This window comes from Cololabis saira, chromosome 7 (genome assembly GCF_033807715.1).
Source record: "Cololabis saira isolate AMF1-May2022 chromosome 7, fColSai1.1, whole genome shotgun sequence".
Classification (NCBI taxonomy): Eukaryota; Metazoa; Chordata; class Actinopteri; order Beloniformes; family Belonidae; genus Cololabis; species Cololabis saira.
This window is the reverse complement of record NC_084593.1, coordinates 23,182,291-23,202,243: the sequence shown is the minus strand read 5'-3', so window position 1 is coordinate 23,202,243 and position 19,953 is coordinate 23,182,291. Positions and strand designations below refer to the sequence as shown.

The 19,953-nt window shown below is 39.6% G+C and overlaps 2 protein-coding genes across 3 annotated transcripts; both read left to right on the top strand.

The window, feature by feature from the left end:
• Positions 1-544: 544 nt before the first annotated feature.
• On the top strand, positions 545-11,757 carry hspa4b (heat shock protein 4b). The gene is made up of 19 exons (XM_061725102.1): positions 545-827; positions 2,873-2,930; positions 3,128-3,268; positions 4,422-4,544; positions 4,775-4,874; positions 5,001-5,134; positions 5,233-5,477; positions 5,593-5,669; positions 5,768-5,919; positions 6,052-6,158; positions 6,266-6,399; positions 6,745-6,929; positions 7,381-7,476; positions 7,756-7,911; positions 8,006-8,131; positions 8,250-8,357; positions 8,456-8,575; positions 10,854-11,015; positions 11,207-11,757. Exons 1-19 carry the CDS (start codon positions 721-723, stop codon positions 11,411-11,413), a joined length of 2,538 nt encoding a protein of 845 aa, XP_061581086.1. The 5' UTR covers positions 545-720; the 3' UTR covers positions 11,414-11,757.
• Positions 11,758-16,038: 4,281 nt separating this feature from the next.
• Positions 16,039-19,500, top strand: gnpda1 (glucosamine-6-phosphate deaminase 1). Of its 2 annotated transcripts, XM_061726238.1 has the most exons (7): positions 16,039-16,121; positions 16,396-16,522; positions 16,987-17,088; positions 17,193-17,375; positions 17,488-17,672; positions 17,839-18,013; positions 19,232-19,500. In XM_061726238.1, the coding sequence occupies exons 2-7, from the start codon at positions 16,399-16,401 to the stop codon at positions 19,291-19,293; spliced, it is 831 nt and encodes a 276-aa protein (XP_061582222.1). In that variant the 5' UTR covers positions 16,039-16,121; positions 16,396-16,398; the 3' UTR covers positions 19,294-19,500. The 2 variants fall into 2 exon arrangements, with proteins under 2 accessions (XP_061582222.1, XP_061582221.1); XM_061726237.1 differs by lacking the exon at positions 16,039-16,121 and having other exon boundaries at positions 16,182-16,522.
• Positions 19,501-19,953: the final 453 nt, after the last annotated feature.

Sequence of the window (19,953 nt, the reverse complement as noted above, 5' to 3'; positions counted from 1 at the left end):
TATTTCAAGTGAAAATCTACTTGAAACAGGTGAAAATTATTGTTTTTTCCAGTGATGAGTCTTGTTTTAAGTGTAATGAGATTTTTTTTTACTAAAATTAGACATTTTAACTAGAAATAAGACAAATATTCTTGTTAAGATTTTGAGTTTTTGCAGTGATCCATTTTGATAAGTTCAGAAAACTGTTTTTTATTGTTGTGTTTTGATGTATTTGATGTAAGCCCAGTGGATATTTAAAGCTTACAGAAGGCTGCATTTAACTGCTGCTATGTCATTCCTGCAGTATTTCTGCAGGTGTTTTGGTCAGTGCTATTATTTTTAACATATTATATTATTTGTAATCAGCACAAATTATCTGTCCACATATGATAAAATCCACCATCCCCCCTGATTTTTTTCTACAATTCGATTACTGGTTACATCTATCTCAAGGGGCTATCCTTTAATAAATTCTACCAAATACCTTGGGCGGCCAGTGTAGTACCTGGGGCGGCCTGCAGGGGGCGCCAGCAGCTGCGCAGTGAGCGTGTATCGCCGGCCTGTCAGAGTTCCTGTGATTCTCTCGCAGCTCGCCGGTTCGCCGCATGCTGCCGTTCCGTCTCAAGGGTGGATCATTGTCACTGGACTGGACCACACCGCCCCTGCAGCCGCTGCTCTTAGTACTTGCACCGCATCTCCGCTCTTCCTCTCACCGTACCAAGCTCTAGTTATCCGTCCACCATGTCCGTGGTGGGTTTTGACGTGGGCTTTCTGAACTGCTATGTAGCAGTAGCCCGAGCCGGGGGGATCGAAACTGTCGCCAACGAATACAGCGACCGGCTTACACCGTGAGTACTCCCAGCCACACCCTTTAAACGTGATTTAGGTCGTGTTGTCTGCTCTGGCGGCCGCTACACAATCTACACACATGCTCATTTCAATTCCATCATATTAGTGAGTGAAGCTAAAGCTGCTAACTAGCCACTTAGCATGCTAACAGATTTCACAACAGGAAACGACATGTGAGTGTCAAAGGCAACGCCAAGTCACGGTTATCGGTGTGTGCGGCATGCTTTTTGTAGTTAATATGATTACATGTCTATTTTGGACTCTTAAGTTGAATATATGTGCTAAAGACTGCCATTAAAAGCCCTGTCAGGTGGATGTACCGTGGGCATGAATGAGCACATGAGAGGAGGCCAGCTGCATCCTGGTTAAACACGTCAATGCTGCACTGGATTCACACTCATTACAGGAGACATGATCAGTTTCAGAGATTTTTGGCCTATGCTGCAAAACTCAAAATGTAAAGTGCAGTGGTTTTGGAGGGCAGAACAAAATGGTGCACAACAGAACCAGGACAGCGTTTCATCAAACACTTCATTTCCCACCAAGTCTTGATTTTAAGATGGTGAAATTTTTTTTGAAATATTTTTATAGTGTTTTTTTTTTATTTAACTTTTATTTAACCAGGAAAAAAAACCCATTGAGATTAAAAAAATCTCTTTTGCAAGGGTTTATTTTTTTTTATTTAACCTTTATTTAACCAGGCAAGCAATTTAAGAACAAATTTCTTATTTACAAGTGCAGCCTAGGGGGGTAAGGGGAGGGAGCTAAGATGAAACAAAAAACAAAGTTATATAAATACGCAAAAATACATTAAAACACAATACAAAAGATAAAACAATTAATCAAGTAAAACAGTCAGTATGCATGAAGGAGGACTAAAGGCAAGTGCAGGAGTCGGTCGTACTTAATAAAAGATGTAGTTTGAAGGTGGAGATGGAAGTGAGAACAGAAAGTTTAAGGGTTTTTTGTAAGGTGTTCCAATCAGAAGCTGCAGCGAACCGGAAGGCATTGCTACCAAAGGTGGTGCGGACTTTGGGGATGGAGAGATTGATGAAGGCACTGGACCTTAGAGCAGGTTGTGAGAGGTGCAGAAGAGAGGAGAGGTAGGGAGGAGTAATGCCGAGGATAGATTTGTAGATGAGCAGAAACCAGTGATGGAGCCGTCTAGTGTGAAGGGAGGTCCAGTCTACCAGGTTATAGAGGTCGCAGTGGTGAGTGGTGAAAGGAGCCCCAGTTGCAAAACGGATGGCGGAATGATGGAGTGGCTCCAGTTTACTGAGAGTAGAGTGAGGTGCGATTCTATAGATGGTGTCACCGTAGTCGAAAATGGGCAGAATGGTCATTTTGGTGTCCTGGCCAAGAGGCAGCACAAGATTTCAGATATTAAAATTTACAGAGGTGTAATATGAAATATTAAAATCAAATGAAACAAAAAATTGAAATCATTTAAAACAGTTACAAATCAGAGATGCTGTCTCAAGTGCAATCATTCTAGACTTAAAATCACTGTGTTTTCCTCTCCTTTTGTTGTGATTGAAATTGCATGATTTAAAGTTGTTTCTTAAATAGTATTTTCTCGAAGCTTGTGAAATGTTTTCTGTTTTGTTGTTGTTTTGAGCTTCATGGCCAACTTAATTGGATTTTATATTAGAATAAAGTTACTTAAAGCAGCACTATGTAACTTTTCCACCTTAATATAATATTTCCAGAGTCATTGTGATGGTACATCAACTTACAACAGATTTAATGAACCTCTGTCATGGTCTGAGGGGTCTGTATCGCCTTCACTGGCACTATGTAACTTGGAGGTGGATGGTAGGAACCCTTCCACACTACTGGTAAAGCACTACCACTTTTGTCAAAAGGAGCCGCCAAACTCAACAAAAGCTGAAAGTTACATTGTGCTGCTTTAAATGGATAATTGTCACAAGTAAAGGTTTTTTACATTTTTTTAATTTTTTTTTAACAAGCTATAAAAACTTGAACTGTTGTAAAATAAGTTTTACTCACACCCACACACAAATAATGTTTTTGGTGTTTGTAGAGCATGTGTTTCATTTGGACCCCGGAATCGATCAATCGGTGCAGCTGCAAAAAGCCAGGTATGTTTTCCTCAAAAGCTATGAGGCAACTGGCTACACACGAGAAAAAAAAGAAAGTGTACAGAGTGTGAACAACACTTGGGTGCACGAGGCGTCCAGTCCAGCACTAACACAGAACAAGCAGTAAAAATTAATCACAATTTAGCTTGGTTGTGCCTGTCCTCAATGTCAAGCTGCTTCTCTCTTTCTCCGAACAGGTCGTCACAAACTGCAAGAACACAGTTCAAGGGTTCAAGCGGTTTCATGGCAGAGCATTTTCTGACCCATATGTGCAGTCCCTCAAAAACAGCCTGGTGTACGATATTGCACAAATGCCCACAGGAACAGCGGGCATCAAGGTAAGAGTGGAATGAGGTGCATATGTTCTTTCACTTCGTATTATTAAACCTCAGTTACCTGAGACAGGTTTGATGTTGTACATAAGGCATTAATGTTCCCTTCTGCAGAACCAGTGACACCAACAGATTATTGAAAATTGGTAACTCTGTGCCTTGCAAATTTTTTATATGCACATAATATTGATGAAGTGCAAACTAAGTTTAAAATCCTTTCATAATAGGGATCTCATCCCATCCATTGCCAGCATTGCAGTAATTTCAAACAGAAACAAAGCAACCTTTTCTACTCCTTCAGTGCTGAGCTCATCATTCCAGTTTGTTGTTCTTCTTTTTCCCTTAGTTTTTGCCATCTTTTCCCTCTTCTGTTTACTGGGGGTTGGGAAATGGCAATAATGCTACCATCACCTGGTGGTATGGAGTGGTAGTTTGCTGGGTCAGTGGATCATACCGCTTAATCAAATGGTGATGCAGTGGCTGAAGGGACTGAGGTGGTCGGGATTGTTATAATTCAGGCCTCCTATTTTTCACTCCAGACAACTTCTGATGGAAAAGCAGCCACAACCTGTGACATAAATTGGAGAAGCTTATGATCCACCACAAGCCACAGCGTGTGCCCCAAACAAAAAGAAAAACATTAATGATAACAACAGAAAAATAAAGTAATTGAGCTTAAGCGACATTTTTATACAGCAATAATTACCAACACTTTTTAATAACAGTATTTTGTTTACCTTTTAATTATCATTGCATTTTAATTTAATTTCATTTAATTTCTGAGCGTGTCACCTTCATGAACTTCCAGGTAAACTTTTCATGCCACAAAATGCATATGGGTGAAGAGAATTTAATATCCCCCGTGCAGCAGTTATGCTTTATCTGGTTGTAAAAGCACACGTCACCATAATCTGAACTTTGACTAAATGTAAAACAAGGCCCTGATAATCACGTGGAAGCGAAGAGTTTATAGTGGGAGGACTAGGTTGTGTTGCATTTTCTGTTGTGTTTCCTATGAACAAATGGAACTTATGGACAGGTTGAGTCCCACGGGTGTGCATTATGGGCCCACTATCAGTCACTGACTGTACAGAATACTAATGTTGAATTGGGTCTTGTAGAGCAGTGTCATCATAACCCTCCATGTCTATTACTAAAGGTGATGTACATGGAGGAGGAGAAGCTGTTCAACATTGAACAGGTCACTGCCATGCTGCTGACCAAGCTGAAGGAGACTGCGGAGAGTGCGCTGAAGAAGCCTGTGGCTGACTGTGTTGTGTCTGTGAGTATTCAGTCTGTGCAAGGCTTAATGCCTAGACACACCCATGTTGCAACCACACATGTTTTTTACATGATTAGGCGTGTCCTGAACTGATGACTGGTGTGTCAGGTTAATGTAATAACAAGTGAGATCTGAAATGGCATTGTGTAGACCGGCCAACATATCCTCTGTATTTGACTTACTTTTGTTTCCTTTATTAACCCCCTCCCCCCGTTTTCTGTTATAATCAGGTTCCTAGCTACTACACTGACGCTGAGAGGAGATCAGTTGTTGATGCTGCTCAGATTGCTGGACTCAACTGCCTGAGGCTTATGAATGAGACAACTGCAGGTCTGTACCAGTATTTTTGGGCAAGGTTGTAACAATTTGTTGGATTCCAAGTAGCATTAAAGAGTCGTGAGTGCATCTTAACTTTGATTCAAGCTCTTAGTAACTATCACAAACTTTTCCTTACAGTTGCATTGGCATATGGAATTTATAAACAGGATCTCCCTCCTCCTGAGGAGAAGGCTAGGAATGTGGTGTTTGTGGAGCTCGGACACTCTGGATACCAGACATCAGTGTGTGCCTTTAATAAGGGCAAGCTCAAGGTGTGTAGCAAAAACTCAGGACTCTGCTTTATTGATCTCTAAATTGGCTTTGTTTTCTCCTCACGACCTTCGTATCACCTCTTTCCTCTGCATCACAGGTCCTTGCCACAGCCTGTGACCCATTATTGGGAGGGAGAGACTTTGATGAGGTACTGGTCAAGTATTTCTGTGAGGAATTTGGCAAGAAGTACAAGATTGATGTCAGGTCTAAGCCCAGAGCTTTGGTCAGGCTTTACCAGGAGTGTGAAAAACTGAAAAAACTGATGAGCGCCAATTCCTCTGACCTGCCACTTAACATTGAGTGTTTCATGAATGACATCGATGTCACTGGAAAGATGAACAGGTAACGCAAACAAAAATAATTTCTTGTTGCCTATACTTCAAATCTGCTGAGTTTTATATACGTATTTTATTTTCAAAGCTTTAGTCATGTTCCTTTTATTTTTTCCGTGCAAAAGGGGTCAGTTTGAAGAAATGGCTGCAGAGATTTTGCTTCGTGTGGAGCCTCCTCTGCATAGCCTGTTGGAGCAAGCCAGTGAGTACAAGTTTGATGAAGCGTTTTCGTTTATTCAAAATCTTTGTCTGCCCTGTTGACATAATTTTCTGACGTGAAACATTGTTTTTCTCCTGCAGAGCTAAAAAAGGATGAGATCTATGCAGTTGAGATCGTCGGTGGAGCTTCCAGGATCCCAGCTGTCAAAGAGAGAATCAGCAAGTTTTTCGGGAAGGAGTTGAACACCACTCTGAATGCTGATGAAGCTGTGGCCAGAGGATGCGCCCTGCAGGTACGTCAACTCTGGCTTTACAGCTATTCTCCTCCTCTGGTAGCTCAGCAGAAAATAATCACCTACTAACAACATTTGTTGACTCACATAATGTAAAATAAGTAAAGGTAACAAGATTGTTTATTCCCACAGTGTGCAATTCTGTCCCCTGCCTTCAAAGTCCGTGAGTTCTCCATCACAGATGTTGTTCCCTATCCAATCTCTCTGAAGTGGCATTCTGCTGCAGAGGAAGGTGAAAGGTAAAAGAAAATAGCCTTTTTTCCCCTTTTAAAAAAAAAAAATCTTTCTTCACCTTTTTAACTGAAATGAATTACAGTGTATTTAATGCTATGTTTTTTTCATTCAGTGATTGTGAGGTTTTTCCTAAGAACCACGCAGCACCTTTCTCCAAAGTTCTCACCTTCTACCGGAGAGAGCCTTTCTCTCTGGATGCCTACTATAATTCTCCTAATGAGCTGCCTTATCCTGATCCCACTATTGGTAAGGAGTGGAAGCTTCCTACATTTTTATTTATTTAAAGAGGTTAGTCTTATTGAGACATGAGGTCTCATTTTCAAAAGAGACTTATTTAATAAACTATGGATTGAAATATTTACTAATACATTCAGCAGACACAGCAGAACTAGTATTCTATTGCATTTTAGTCTATCCATCAGTAGTTCCTCTACTTTTATTACTAATTTACTCAACTGGCTCCTTAGAAGAATACCTTGTTTGTTAAACACGAGTAAAACATTTTTACAAATATTAAGAGCATCAGAAAGTGTATGTTTTTTTTTTTTTTAAACAACTTATGTTTTTGTTTCATTTTCTTCCTACAAACAGGTCAGTTTATGGTCCAGAAGGTCGTCCCACAAGCATCTGGGGAGAGCTCAAAGGTGAAAGTCAAGGTGCGGGTGAACATTCATGGCATCTTCAGTGTGTCCAGCGCCTCCCTGGTTGAAGTGCAGAAGTGTGAAGACACAGAGGAACCCATGGAAACTGAACAGGTTTCCGACAAAGAGGGAGAGGTAAGTCTTTCAAGCAAGTGTGGTCCATAAAGCAGTGGGCCTCAAACTTTTCCAGCTCAGAACCCCAACATCGGCATGAAGTCGGTGTTCCTTTACACAAAGTGTGGGATGTTCTTGAGCTGCCTTGAGAACATGCTCTATGGACCTTAACAACTGTGGCTGTATTTTGTTTTTATTAATTACTGTTTTCCAGACCTAGTAGCAATGTATCTTTATATTTCTTCCATTATTTATTATTATTATATACTGTAGTACGACATATTTCTTAGTGTTGGCGCTTCACATATGTTTTCCTCTTCTACTTTTGGTGCTTTATTACACTTTCAATACAGTTTATGATCACATAGCTCCTCATGACATATTTTTTTCTGAGCACTACGTCCAACTTAATCCATATTTATTCATGTTTTTGTTATGAGATGAAAAGAACATCATGTTATTACGTCTACAGAACAAGATGCAAACTGATCAGGATGGGCAGCAGGCTCAAGGAGATGCTCCGAAAGAAACGGAGGAGAAGACTCAGCATGAGAATGAAGAGATGGAGGTAAGTTGCTCTTTTTTAAATGTAATATAAGTTTACATTTTTTGTTATTGGTTTTGATACTGGAAGATTGTGGAATACAGTCGCACCAAATACAGCCTCAAAACTCAAGTGAATCTGAATCTCCTTCACATCCAGAGTTTAAACTTTAAACCTTTTGTGTTATACGAATTTAGGTCTGTATTTACATTTTCAAGAATTAGTTTGTACAACAAACTGGTTGGTAATTGAAAGTGTGCAAATATTTTACAAAATTATAACTTTGTATTTTCCCGTTTCTAGACCAGCACTGAGGAGAACAAAGGTGAGAAAAAGTCCGACCAGCCTCCACAGGCTAAAAAGGCCAAAGTCAAAACAAAAGTGCTGGACCTTCCGATTGAAAACAGTCCACAGTGGCAGCTAGCAAACGACATGCTCAATCTGTTTGTGGAAAATGAGGTGAGCCCATTTTCAGCTATCACACACATTATTCAAATCAGCCCTGGGGCTGTAAGTATTCAGCAGATACAGTTGCTGTTTGGGTTTTCCACAGGGTAAGATGATCATGCAGGACAAGCTGGAGAAGGAGAGGAATGATGCCAAGAATTATGTAGAGGAGTATGTGTACGATATGAGGGACAAGCTGCATGGGATGCTGGAAAAGTTTGTCAGTGAATCTGTGAGTATATTACCACGACTGGGTGCTTTTCAGGACGGGAGATGTGATCATTGCATGAAAAGTGTGCAAAGATATTTCTTTAACAAACTGTTTTGTTTCGGTTTTCAAATTCTTTTAGGACCGGGATTGTTTGTCATTAAAGCTGGAAGACACTGAAAACTGGCTTTATGAAGATGGAGAGGACCAACCTAAACAGGTGTACATTGACAAGTTGGGGGAGTTGAAGGTAATCTTTCTTCTGATGGCTGTATTTTTTTTTCCCTCCTTAGATCTGTGAAGATATTTCTGTAAGTCTGGAACTAATGTGTACCGTTTGTGCTACAGAAACTCGGCCAGCCCATCCAGGACCGGTATATGGAGGCTGAAGAGAGACCCAAAGCTTTTGAGGAGCTGGGGAAACAAATTCAGCAGTACATGAAGTTTGTTGAGGCCTACAAAATGAAAGTAAGATTGAAAGCTTTTTTTAATGCTTACATTGTTTTATTTCTCTTCTACCTTTTTACCTCACATTCATATACACTGAGGTCCAGAAGTATTTGGACAATCACAGTATTTTTATCATTTTGCTTTTGTACACCACCACATTAGAGTTGATTTAACCCAATCAAGTGATCAATGTGTAGACATTAAAGGGGACCTATTATGGCATCTAATCCCTATTTTAAACAGGCCTTGAATGTCTTAAAAACAAGCTTTTGATTGTTTTTGCTAAATAAATTAGAAATTCAGCCTCTGAGCCATGTCTGCAGCTTCCCAGTGTCTAACCTCATTATCTATGCGGGATTCTGAGTGGGCGGGGAGGCTATGATAATGAGGCTCTGTGCTGATTGGCTGCCTGAATGACGCGATACACCACTGAAAAAATGTCAGAAGCTCCGGCCGGCGGAGTTAGTTGTGGGCGTGGTTTCACGCATCGGAGGCCAACCTATGTAAATCGCATTTTCGTTACGTAACAAAAGGGAGCAGAATCTGAACAGCTCGTAGATCCACATCACACTGGATGGCTCATCCGGGCGGCTGTACAGACACTGCAGAATTTGGTTGCTTTCCTCTTCTGAGTTGGCAGGTTGAGGGGAGACCACTTTATATATGTTAAAGCAAGTGAAAATGTGTTTTTCGTAATAGGTCCCCTTTAAGCTTTGATGTAAGCCATTTTGAGCAAGGTACTTTTATTGTCAGGGGCTCAAAAACATTTGGACAAAGTGACATCATTGTGAACATAACCACAATATTTAATACTTGGATAAAATCCTTTGCAGTCAATGACTGCACCAATGTCTTCCCTGGAGATGCTTTGCCAGGCCTTTGCTGCAGCTACCTGCAGCGTTATCTTCAATTACAGAAAAGCATGATTTGTTGAATGGAGATTGAAGGACTTGGCTATTATAATATATTACTTTTCTTTGCCTCTTTAAAAAGTCTCCAGTTGCTTTCACTGTATATTTAGGGTCATTATCATCTTCACTGTGAAACACTATCCTAACAGTTTTGTCGCATCTGTAGCCCCTTTCACACAGAGATTCCGCAATATTGGTGTAAAGAAGTCCTGCCAATACGCCGCCTTTGTTGGTTCACACAGAACCATACAACGCCGGCATAACGCCGCTCCCGTCTGTAAATTCACACAGCATGCCGGCGTTCCGCAATCAGAGGCGTGACGACAGCGTCAGCGCTGGCCCCGGCTGGCCCCGGCATGCCGGCTGTGTCATTCACACAGACCCCGTTTCGTCTCTGTGACGGCTCTGTGACTACCTCCGCTGCCGGCTTATTGGTGGGGCCACTTGGCCCCCCCATTCCGCCTCCGTGACTTTCACACAGAACAGCGAGGCGGCTTAAAGGCGCAACGTTCCCGCCTCGAACTGGCTGTGTGAAAGGGGCTTGTGTGAATGTGAACAGAGTACAGTCCTGTACACCTCAAAATTCATCTTTATTCTTCTGTCAACAGTCACATCATAGATAATAATCAGTCAATACATCCAATTTGGCATATATGCAAACACCACAACACACTCTCTACCATGTTTGACACATTTAGTGTTCAACAGCTCATCTTGGTTTCATTCATCCAACCGAAGAGTCTAATCTGGCTTTCCATTTCTTGTACATAACCAGTAGCCTGCACCTGTTTGTAAACTCCTTGAATGTACAGTCATGAAAGTATCTCTTGAGTACAGAGCCGACAGTGATATGGTTGCCTTCTCCAAAATACTGTTGATGTTGTGGAGTTTTTGTCACCAAATAAAGGAACACTGTGTTGGTAAATGTAGCGCCGCTCAAACTGCTGCCAAATGTTAACTAAAAATAGATATCAACTCTAGCCCTTTTCTGTTGCACTTGTGTTGCCGGAACAAAGGAATGCACTGTGCCTATTTTACTTCTTTTCAGTCAATTACCCAAATACTTTTGAGCCCCTGAAAATGGAGGTACTTTTTTTTTTTTTTAAATGGCTCTAATTCCTAAATGGTAAATGCCATATTTTTGTGAAACCTATTAAATTAACATTGAAAGTCTACACCTTGATCACATATGCATTGTTTTATTTCAAATCCATTGTGGTGGTGAATAAAAACAAAACCATAAAACTCTGTCACTAAGTACTTCTGCGCCTATCTTTAGTTTTGAAGTTGCAGTAGAATGCTGTTAATTTAGCTTCATTAAAACCTGCAGCCGTTTCTATAATAAAACTTGCTTCATTACTAATGTTCTTGCCTTTGGTTTCCAGGATGAGCTGTATGACCATTTAGATGAGGCAGATGTCAACAAAGTGGACAAAGTGAGCAGCGAAGCAATGATCTGGATGAACAGCACCATGAACCAGCAAAACAAGCAGAGCCTTAACGTGGATCCAGTTGTCAAAGTCCCAAACATCAGGGCAAAAACAAAGGTGAGCATTCCCATGACCACACTGCAAGCACTGACTGAGCACTGGTAAAATTGCAGGTGATGATGGCTCGTGAAGAGACACACACGTGCAGGAACACTGTAATGCCAAGACATGTCTTTGCAGTGATTAAAACCATTATTTTTTATATATAAAATTTTTTTTTTTAAATTTCATTTGTTTGAATTCCTCAGGAGCTCCTGTCTGCCTGTAATCCCATTGTGACCAAACCCAAGCCCAAAGTGGAACTTCCCAAGGAAGAAACGGCTGCAGAGCAGAACGGTCCTGTCAACGAACAGGAGAAAACCCAGGAGGAAACGGCAGACAAAGCAGCTACTGACAGTACAGGCAAACCAACCTCAGAAACCACAGAGAGCAAACCCGACATGGACCTTGATTAAAGCAGCTTAATGCCTCCTGAAGCAAAGCTGTACAGGAGCTGATTGAGTCAGGCTGAGATGCAGCCTGGCTGCATGTCAGAGCTGCTAAAGTGTTTGAGGAACTGCACTCCTGAGTCAAAAGCAGGCAGGGTGTTGAGCACACTGAACCCAACTAGTGGTGGTACCTTCTGATGACATAGCATGCTCTCTCTCTCTTTCTGGATGACCTAAATCAAAAGCCAGCTGCAATAACTGTTTGACAATGAGCGCTGTACACATGATGGTATTTATTTCTGTTGTGTGCTCTGTAAGTGTTCTGGTCTGTGTCACAATATGGTTTTAATAAAGTGACTGAAAATCTCTCACCTTTTGAGTTTTACTGTGGTTCAGTATTTCATCAGCTGTCAACGTATTAATGAATCCAAAGATAAATAAGTTATTTATACATAGCTTGATATTCTGACATTGTAAAAGATAAATCAATCATGAGGAGGAACAAAGGGATAATTATTTTGTAATTTGCAGTTATGGGAAAAAAAAATAAAAAAATCTGTCCAACTCTACAAACTGGCTTTCATAAAAAAAGAGCTCTTGTAGACACTAACAAGCTGTTTTGCCAGGGTGAGTTGACAGGAAACAGCAAGAGAGCTGTTGGCTCAAACAAAATAAATTATAAAACTCCTTTAGAGAAATCAACTGGAGTGTTAAAACACGTCGGTTGGCCCTGGGCATATGTGTACTTTAAAGCAATTTGCCTTAAACAGTACACCAAAAAATAAATTAGACAAATGTAAACCACCGTTAATACCTCAACAAAAGGAAGGAGTCTGTATTGGACAAATAAATTGTTCCCGAAACTTTTATATTCATTTTATTCATAATAAAAATGGAGAAAACAAGCAAATGTCCAGGGGACATGGTAGTCATTAACTCTAAACCAACTGCACAGGTGTACACTGGAAAGTGTAGGAAGTAGATTTATTGCTGATTAAATTGTTTTTCAAAATAATGCATCTTACCACAGAGAACAAAGTCAAATCAACCCTAATGAAATCACTGAAATTCTATCTTGAAAATAAAGTGAAATCATAACATATTTCCATGCCGTGAAGCCAACCTGGAAACTGCTGCACATTTAGAAATTGAATTTGATGAATGAAGAATAGTTGTTTTTTTAATTAGTGGAGTACTAATTGTACTTCACTGCATTGTAAATACAATTGTATCAAATTTGTTTGTCCAATGTTGGATCCTAAATAAACTAGAAGTAAAATAAAGGTCTTGTGATTTTCCCGCTCTTAAACCAGGTGTTATAATTTCACGTGACCTTCTCTTGTGGATGTTGATGGGAAAAGAGAGGGAGTCAACCATTCTCATTTTGTGGCTGCTTTTTTTTTTTCAATTAAATATATAAAAAAGTCAATATAGCACATAATGATAATCTAAATGTGAATATTCTCACTTCTTTTGTAATTTACTCACCTCCATTATGATCAGTTGTTTGATATGACATAACTTTTTACTCTTTATCATCAATTATTTTTGTGTAGTGTTCTTTCTTTTCTCCAGCTAAATGCAGAAAAGACAGAGGTGATCATTTTTGGCCCTAAAAATAAAAGGGAAAAGATCAGCGCTCACCTTGGCTCCATGTCATTGGCATCTACAAATCAAGCCAGAAATCATGGTGTAATTATTGACTCAGACCTAAATTTCAACAGCCATCTAATGTTTATCACTAAATCTGCCTATTACCACCTGAAAAACATTGCTAGAATTAAGGAGTTTCTGTCTAAACAAGACATGGAAAAACGTACTCATGCATTCATAGGTCGGATTATTGCAATGGCATCTTTACAGGCCTTAACAATAAATCTATCAGGCAGCTGCAGCTGATCCAGAACCTGCCGCCAGAGTCCTTACAAACACCAGGAAACTGGACCACATCACACCGGTCATGAAATCACTACACTGGCTTCCAGTGAGTCAAAGGATAGAGTTTAAAATCTTAATGCTGGTCTACAAAGACCTGAATGGTCTTGGACCAAAATACATGCTGGATCTGTTAGTTCCTATGAAGCTCCCAGACCCCTGAGGTTCATCTGGATCTGGTTTGTTGTGGTTCCCAAGAAACAGAACCAAGCAAGGTGAGGCAGCGTTCAGTTATTCTGCTCCTCACCGGTGGAACAAACTTCCTGTAGACCTGAGGTCTGCTCAAACTGTCAGCTCCTTTAAATCAGGGCTAAAAACATTACTGTTTACTGAAGCGTACTCCTGAATTAAATACTGACCTGCTGTACTCTACTGCCCTTATTTTTAACAACTTGTGCTTTTTATAATTTTACCTCTTTTCTTATCATTGTATTTGTTCTTTACTGTTTAATTGTGTCTTGCTGCTTTTAATGTTGATGTAAAGCACTTTGAATTAACTTGTGTCGAATTGTGCTATACAAATAAACTTGCCTTGCCTTTATTTTTCTTTTTTTAAGGAAATAGCACTGTGAGATCTGGACCATCAAGGCTCTTGTCCAGAACTCCAAAAACAGATTATGTGATGGTGTGGCTATTATCTTCATTAATGCAGAAATGTATAATTAGATTTTAGGACAACATATACTGTCTTCAAGATGGCAGGTTTTTCAAAATTTTCAACACTTTTTCAGCATTTTTCCTGGAAGAATGGAAAAAAGTAACAAACCAAAACCTGCAAGGCCTGGGGCCTGTACTACGAAGCAAGTTCAACATATCCAGGATATCTTTTCCTTATCCAGATTCACTAAGCGGGACAATTGCAATCACGCTAAGCGGTCACACGACAGTGGTTATCAACTCGGTATATCAACCCAGGTTTCTCCAATCTGGATATGAGCGCGTGCACATAAAAGGGGCGGTGTTTTCAGCGCATGACCAATCGCAAGCATGGAGAAGTCCGCTGTCAGAGCCGCTTATTTCAGTAGCGAAGAGCAAACAATAATTTTACGGAAATATGATGAGTATAGGCATATAATACAGGCAAAAAGCAACACAGTTGCAGCTGCAAAATGCAGGAAAGACAGCTGGCAAAAGATCGCTGACTGTATAAATGCGTAAATTCATAGGGATATAAACATATATTTGAATATTCTGGGAATCTTAATCTTAAACTGTAAACCATGATCAGCAATATTAAAATAATAAAAGGCTTGCAATATTTCAGTTGATTTGTAATGAATCCAGAATGTATGACATTTTTTTTGTTTTTGTGTTTGCATTACAGAAAATCACAATATTCTAATTTTCTGAGACAGTCTGTATATATTGGTTCTATAACTATTGTTGTTGACCGATAACTTGTGCTGATGCTGTACCAAAGAATTGGGTTTTTTTATTTATTTTATTTAATTTTTTATTTTTTCAGGAGGGGGGTGTTTAGTATTTTAAAGTGACTTCTCAGAATGTTCGAGGGACGAAATTGAAAATCCCTTTTTTGCTATCCCCTTACAAATGCATCTTCTTTTTCATTTCTTCTTGATTTATTTATTTAATTGGTATTAGTTTTGGATTGACTGTACATCGGATTTTGGGTGATGATTTGTTTTATTAGGGTTAGGGTTAATTAGGTTAGGGTTGATTGATTTATTTTTTATTTTCTCCTCCACCTCTTTTTTCTTTTTTTCCTTTTTTTTTTTTATTTTTTTGGATCGTTCATACAGGGAAAGCAAAGGGGTTTTGGTGGTCCCAGAATACGCGTTCTCTTCGGAGGGATCCTCTCACGATCCGCGCACAGAGCTCCACTGGATTCTCTTCGAAAGGGCATGTCATTTTCCAAGAGAGCTGATTGGTCAGTGGGCGGTGCTTTTACACCCGGCGATCTGTATCTCGAACATAAGCTGCTCCGGAGCAGGTTAGCGGTTCAGCATAAGTTACCATGGCGATAAGAAGTGAACCACCGTCGTAGTCCTGAAAACCCAGGGTTAAACCTGAAGTTACCTCGCTAACCCCAAATCCCGCTTCGTAGTACAGGCCCCTGTTCCCTTTGTGGAATGAGCGCTATGACCATTTAGGTTTTTTCTTTTTTTTAAACTTTATTAGCAAATCTTGCTATACAAAAATCAACAAGGTATACAATAGTGTGGAACAGCACATAAAATGATGGAGTAAATTATAAAAATATCTAGTATGAATGAGAAATCATCATAGATCATGAAGGTAACAGTCATAATAATAGTAATAATAATAATAATAATAATAATAATAATAATAATAATAATAATAAAGATGAGTAAGTAAATAAATAGAGAATAAAATAAATACATAAATAAATAAAACAGGACAATAAAACAGGTATGAGGAATAGAACCAGATGCATAGAAAACAATAAGGAAAGGTCAAGACAGTTACAAATTAAAGGTTAGTCAGAGGATACAGGGAAAAACTTTTCATAGTTGATTAAAAGTATATTGCTTTTTTTGTTATTTACCAAATAAAGAGATTTAATGAGAGAATTTAATTCTAGTGGAAAAGGGGCAAATTTGGCAGTAGCACCAAGCACATTTTTGTTTGTGAAAAAAGAATTTAGCGTAAATAATGATAAAATGATAAAATAAAAATAAATGCTGATGTTTCTGTTTCGTCTATGACCATTTAGCGCAGCATCGTGACTCCGTGACGTCATCTCCGCAGTTTGCAGACAACAGCACGTGATCACGTGATCCGTCCAGAGCCTCCGGTCTACAGCTGCAGATAGTCAGAGGTAAAGCTGAATATATTATCTATCGTTTTTAAGCTTTGTCAGGATATCATAACTTTCCCTTAAAAGTGTTAAAAGTTACCACAGTAAACTGACAGATTGTTTTGCAATGCTATAGAGAGCAAACAGTTGACACAATTGTTTCGATGCAGTATAATGCAGTTATCTTGATGAGTCTAAAGTCTGATTTGGGTGTGTTTCGTCCCAAATTGCTTCGGGACTGAAGCGGGTTCATACATGCAAACTGTTGGTCTTTCTTTTTGTGTTTTTCTTTAAGACAATGAAGCTCATTATCCTGAATGACTACGACCAGGCAAGCGAGTGGGCTGCAAAGTACATAAGAAATAAGATTTTACTATTCAAACCTGGCCCAGACAAATATTTCACACTCGGGCTCCCCACAGGTAAGAGGAAGCTGCACCCGTGTGCAGTGTATTATTATTTCCTCCGTTTTTGACGTTGAACTTCTTATTTAAGGACCAGATTTTTAAAGCTGGCCATATCCACCCCATCCTGCTGATTCAGCAAATCTTAAAAAGCATTAACTTGCACAACTTCACAATGAGAAAATAGCAGGGGTGAAAAAAAAATCAGTCAAATTCTGCTGAATGTTTGCATTGTGTCTAATTTATCCATGCAAACAGAGTTTAAACTTCATAACGGCACATATTTTGGTTTTTGATGGTGACTTTTCACCTTTTAAAGTATTCATTTCCTTGCAAACTTAAGGTACAGAGATGCAGTGTGTACAGTCTTTTTTTCTTAATTGCACAATAAAGAGATAGAAAGAAACTTAATTCCGATTCAACCATCACATACGTATGAAAATGTGTTTTTTTTGTTTTGTTTTGTTTTTGCCTTTGTTTAGGAAGTACTCCTTCAGGCTGTTACAAGAAGCTAATTGAGTACTACAAAAATGGTGAAATCTCATTCCAGTATGTGAAGACTTTCAACATGGATGAATATGTGGGTAGGTATTCAGTACCGGTACGCGAACCTGTTCTTTAAATTACACATCAAGGAATTCTTCAAATGGTCTGATCTCATTTAAGAAACCCATAAACTCATTTGTAGGACTTCCCCGAGATCACCCTGAGAGCTACCACTCCTTCATGTGGAATAACTTCTTCAAGCACATAGACATAAAAGCAGAGAACACCCACATTCTCGATGGCAACGCTACTAACCTGCAAGCAGAATGTGAGGCCTTTGAAGAAAAGATAACCGCTGCCGGGGGGATCGAGCTGTTTGTTGGAGGTCAGAAGGGCACAGATCTAACTTGAATTGCTGTCAGTGAAGCTCTGGTATGTAATGATTATGCAGTCTTGTTGGAAGAAATCAATCAATCAATCCTTGTGTTATTTGTCAGGTATTGGACCTGATGGCCACATTGCCTTTAATGAGCCTGGTTCAAGCTTGGTTTCAAGAACCAGGGTGAAGACCCTAGCAAAAGACACCATCATTGCTAATGCTCGATTCTTTGATGGAGATCTGTCAAAAGTCCCCACCATGTCGCTCACTGTCGGAGTGGGCACTGTCATGGATGCAAAAGAGGTTAGGAGTCATCTATTAAGCTGTTTGTAATTTTTTTCTTTGTGTGTTTATGATAGATTGTAAGCAATTATTGTTTTTGTTACTGAGCTGTAGAACAGTGGATTGATAATACACTTTGATTTTCTTAAAGTCAGTGACACAACTCATACTTCCAATTTCTTCTCAGGTCATGATCATCATCACTGGTGCGCATAAGGCATTTGCCTTGTATAAAGCCATAGAAGAAGGTGTGAATCACATGTGGACAGTGTCTGCATTCCAGCAGCACCCCCAGACTGTTTTTGTATGTGACGAAGATGCAACCCTGGAGCTGCGAGTCAAAACTGTGAAGTACTTTAAAGGTGAGATTCATTGCAAAGAAAACCTAGTTCACTGTTAAAGCAATTGGAATTGTCTTTGCCTGTTCTGATTTTATTAAAAGTGTGAACTGCTTACATTAACTTACAACTTTGAATATGACAAAAGCTGCAGGCTGTGTACTTTCTGATGGAGAGGAAGAAAAAAGAAATCTGGATTCTTCTCATCATCTGAAGCTTGAGTTATGGTTCTGCGTCAAATCGACGCCGTGCCTACGGCGTGTGGTACGCGTCGACGCCGCCACTGACGCGTACCTCCCGAAAATTGTAACTGCGCGTCGAGGCGACGCAGACCACACGCAGACCGAGAGGGCTGGGATTGGTTCGCTTGGTAGCAACGTATTTCCAGTTTCCGCTTTGAAGCAGTTGTGAACTTTCAGCGCTCTTTTCTTCGTGTATGTGTGTTTTTTTTTTTTGTTTTTTTTTTGGGCGTCGATTTGACGCAGAACCATAGCTCAAGCTTTAGTTATGGTTCTGCGTCAAATCGACGCCGTGCACACGCCGACGCCGTCACCGTGACGCCGTCTAATTCGCGATCTTTTCCTGAATGGTTTATCCAACTTTTTCCGGTCACAGTGAATCAAAGAGATAAGGACAACTATTGTGCAAAAAATAAAACCAAAAAAAATCACACATACACGAAGAAAAAAGCGCTGAAAGTTCACGACTGCTTCAAACCGGAAATGCGTTGCTACCAAGCGAACCAATCACAGCCCTCTTGTCTGCGTGTGGTCTGCGTCGCCTCGATGCGTAGTTACAATTTTCGAGAGGTGCGCGTCAGTGACGGCGTCAGTGACGGCGTCAGTGACGGCGTGTGGTCTACGTCGACGCGTACCACATGCCGTAGTAGGCACGGCGTCGTTTTGATGCAGAACCATAACTCAGCCTTCAAGCTTAAGCTGATAAATTTACTGCCCAAACCCCACCTCATAAAAAATAACAAACAAGTAAAATTAAACATTTCCAAGGCTGTGTATATATATATTCATGCATGTGCGGAAAAAAGTAACCGCCAGTATTAGTTGATTTCAACAACAAATATTACAGACCAAAACTTACCGATTCCCATCTACAGCTGATTGGTGCAGCTCTACTTATTGTGTATAAACCTTGTGTATTTCAGCCCTTGGAAATTAAAACTTAGGCTACACAGGAAAAAATGTTTTACATAAATCTGAAACATGCTTGTTGTTCTTTCTCCAGGGATGATGCATGTGCACAACAAGCTGGTTGAACTGCCTGTCTCAGAAATAAAGGAGAAATAAGGAAGATTAACTCTTATGGATCAAAATGCATTTATCAAAACATATACATTCCAGTGATTCCTTCATCTTCTGGTGGAGATATGCACAATTAATCCTCAAGGAAATGATTTCATGCTAATGAGAAGGGCTGTCAAGTTTTTTTTTTTTCTGATTGTTTATAAAGCTGAACGGCTATTTTGTTCTACGTAATAAAATTTGTTAATTTTTTCATCTTGTCTGTGAGTTACTGGTGATTTGGAAGAATATACAGGGAAATCATAATTTAATATAAGTTTAAGTGAGCTTGCTTAAGCTCTTGAAGGTGTTTCATGAAAAATCTGCGATTAGATCAAAGCACACCCTACAAACGAAACTACTGTAATAATAGTTACATATAGACAATATATAGTTAAATTAAATTTGTAATCTCAGACTTCTCCATCTTTCTTTTTTTTTTTACTGTTAGGATTTTATGAAATTGTTTAAAGGTTTGAAGGGTGTTTCTATAAGATGCTACACTGCTGCTACTGTTTTTCTCTATTTGCAGGGTCACCTCCTTGTTTTTATGACTAGGCTGTTAAGCTAGTTTCTTTAGGTGAAGACAATGAATATAAACATATACCGATGGGTCTAATCCGACCGCAGTGAATTTAGTTTTACGTTGGATATTCGACAGACATT

Bases quoted from the DNA above. Each gene is read 5' to 3' on its own strand.
- gnpda1 (XM_061726238.1), top strand. From the start codon at position 16,399: ATGAAGCTCATTATCCTGAATGACTACGACCAGGCAAGCGAGTGGGCT. The intron at 17,376-17,487 runs GTCAGAAGGGCA...GTTATTTGTCAG, and splicing joins GATCGAGCTGTTTGTTGGAG to GTATTGGACCTGATGGCCAC. The intron at 17,673-17,838 runs GTTAGGAGTCAT...ATTTCTTCTCAG, and splicing joins CTGTCATGGATGCAAAAGAG to GTCATGATCATCATCACTGG.
- hspa4b (XM_061725102.1), top strand. From the start codon at position 721: ATGTCCGTGGTGGGTTTTGACGTGGGCTTTCTGAACTGCTATGTAGCA. The intron at 828-2,872 runs GTGAGTACTCCC...TGGTGTTTGTAG, and splicing joins TACAGCGACCGGCTTACACC to AGCATGTGTTTCATTTGGAC. The intron at 7,912-8,005 runs GTGAGCCCATTT...GGTTTTCCACAG, and splicing joins ATCTGTTTGTGGAAAATGAG to GGTAAGATGATCATGCAGGA.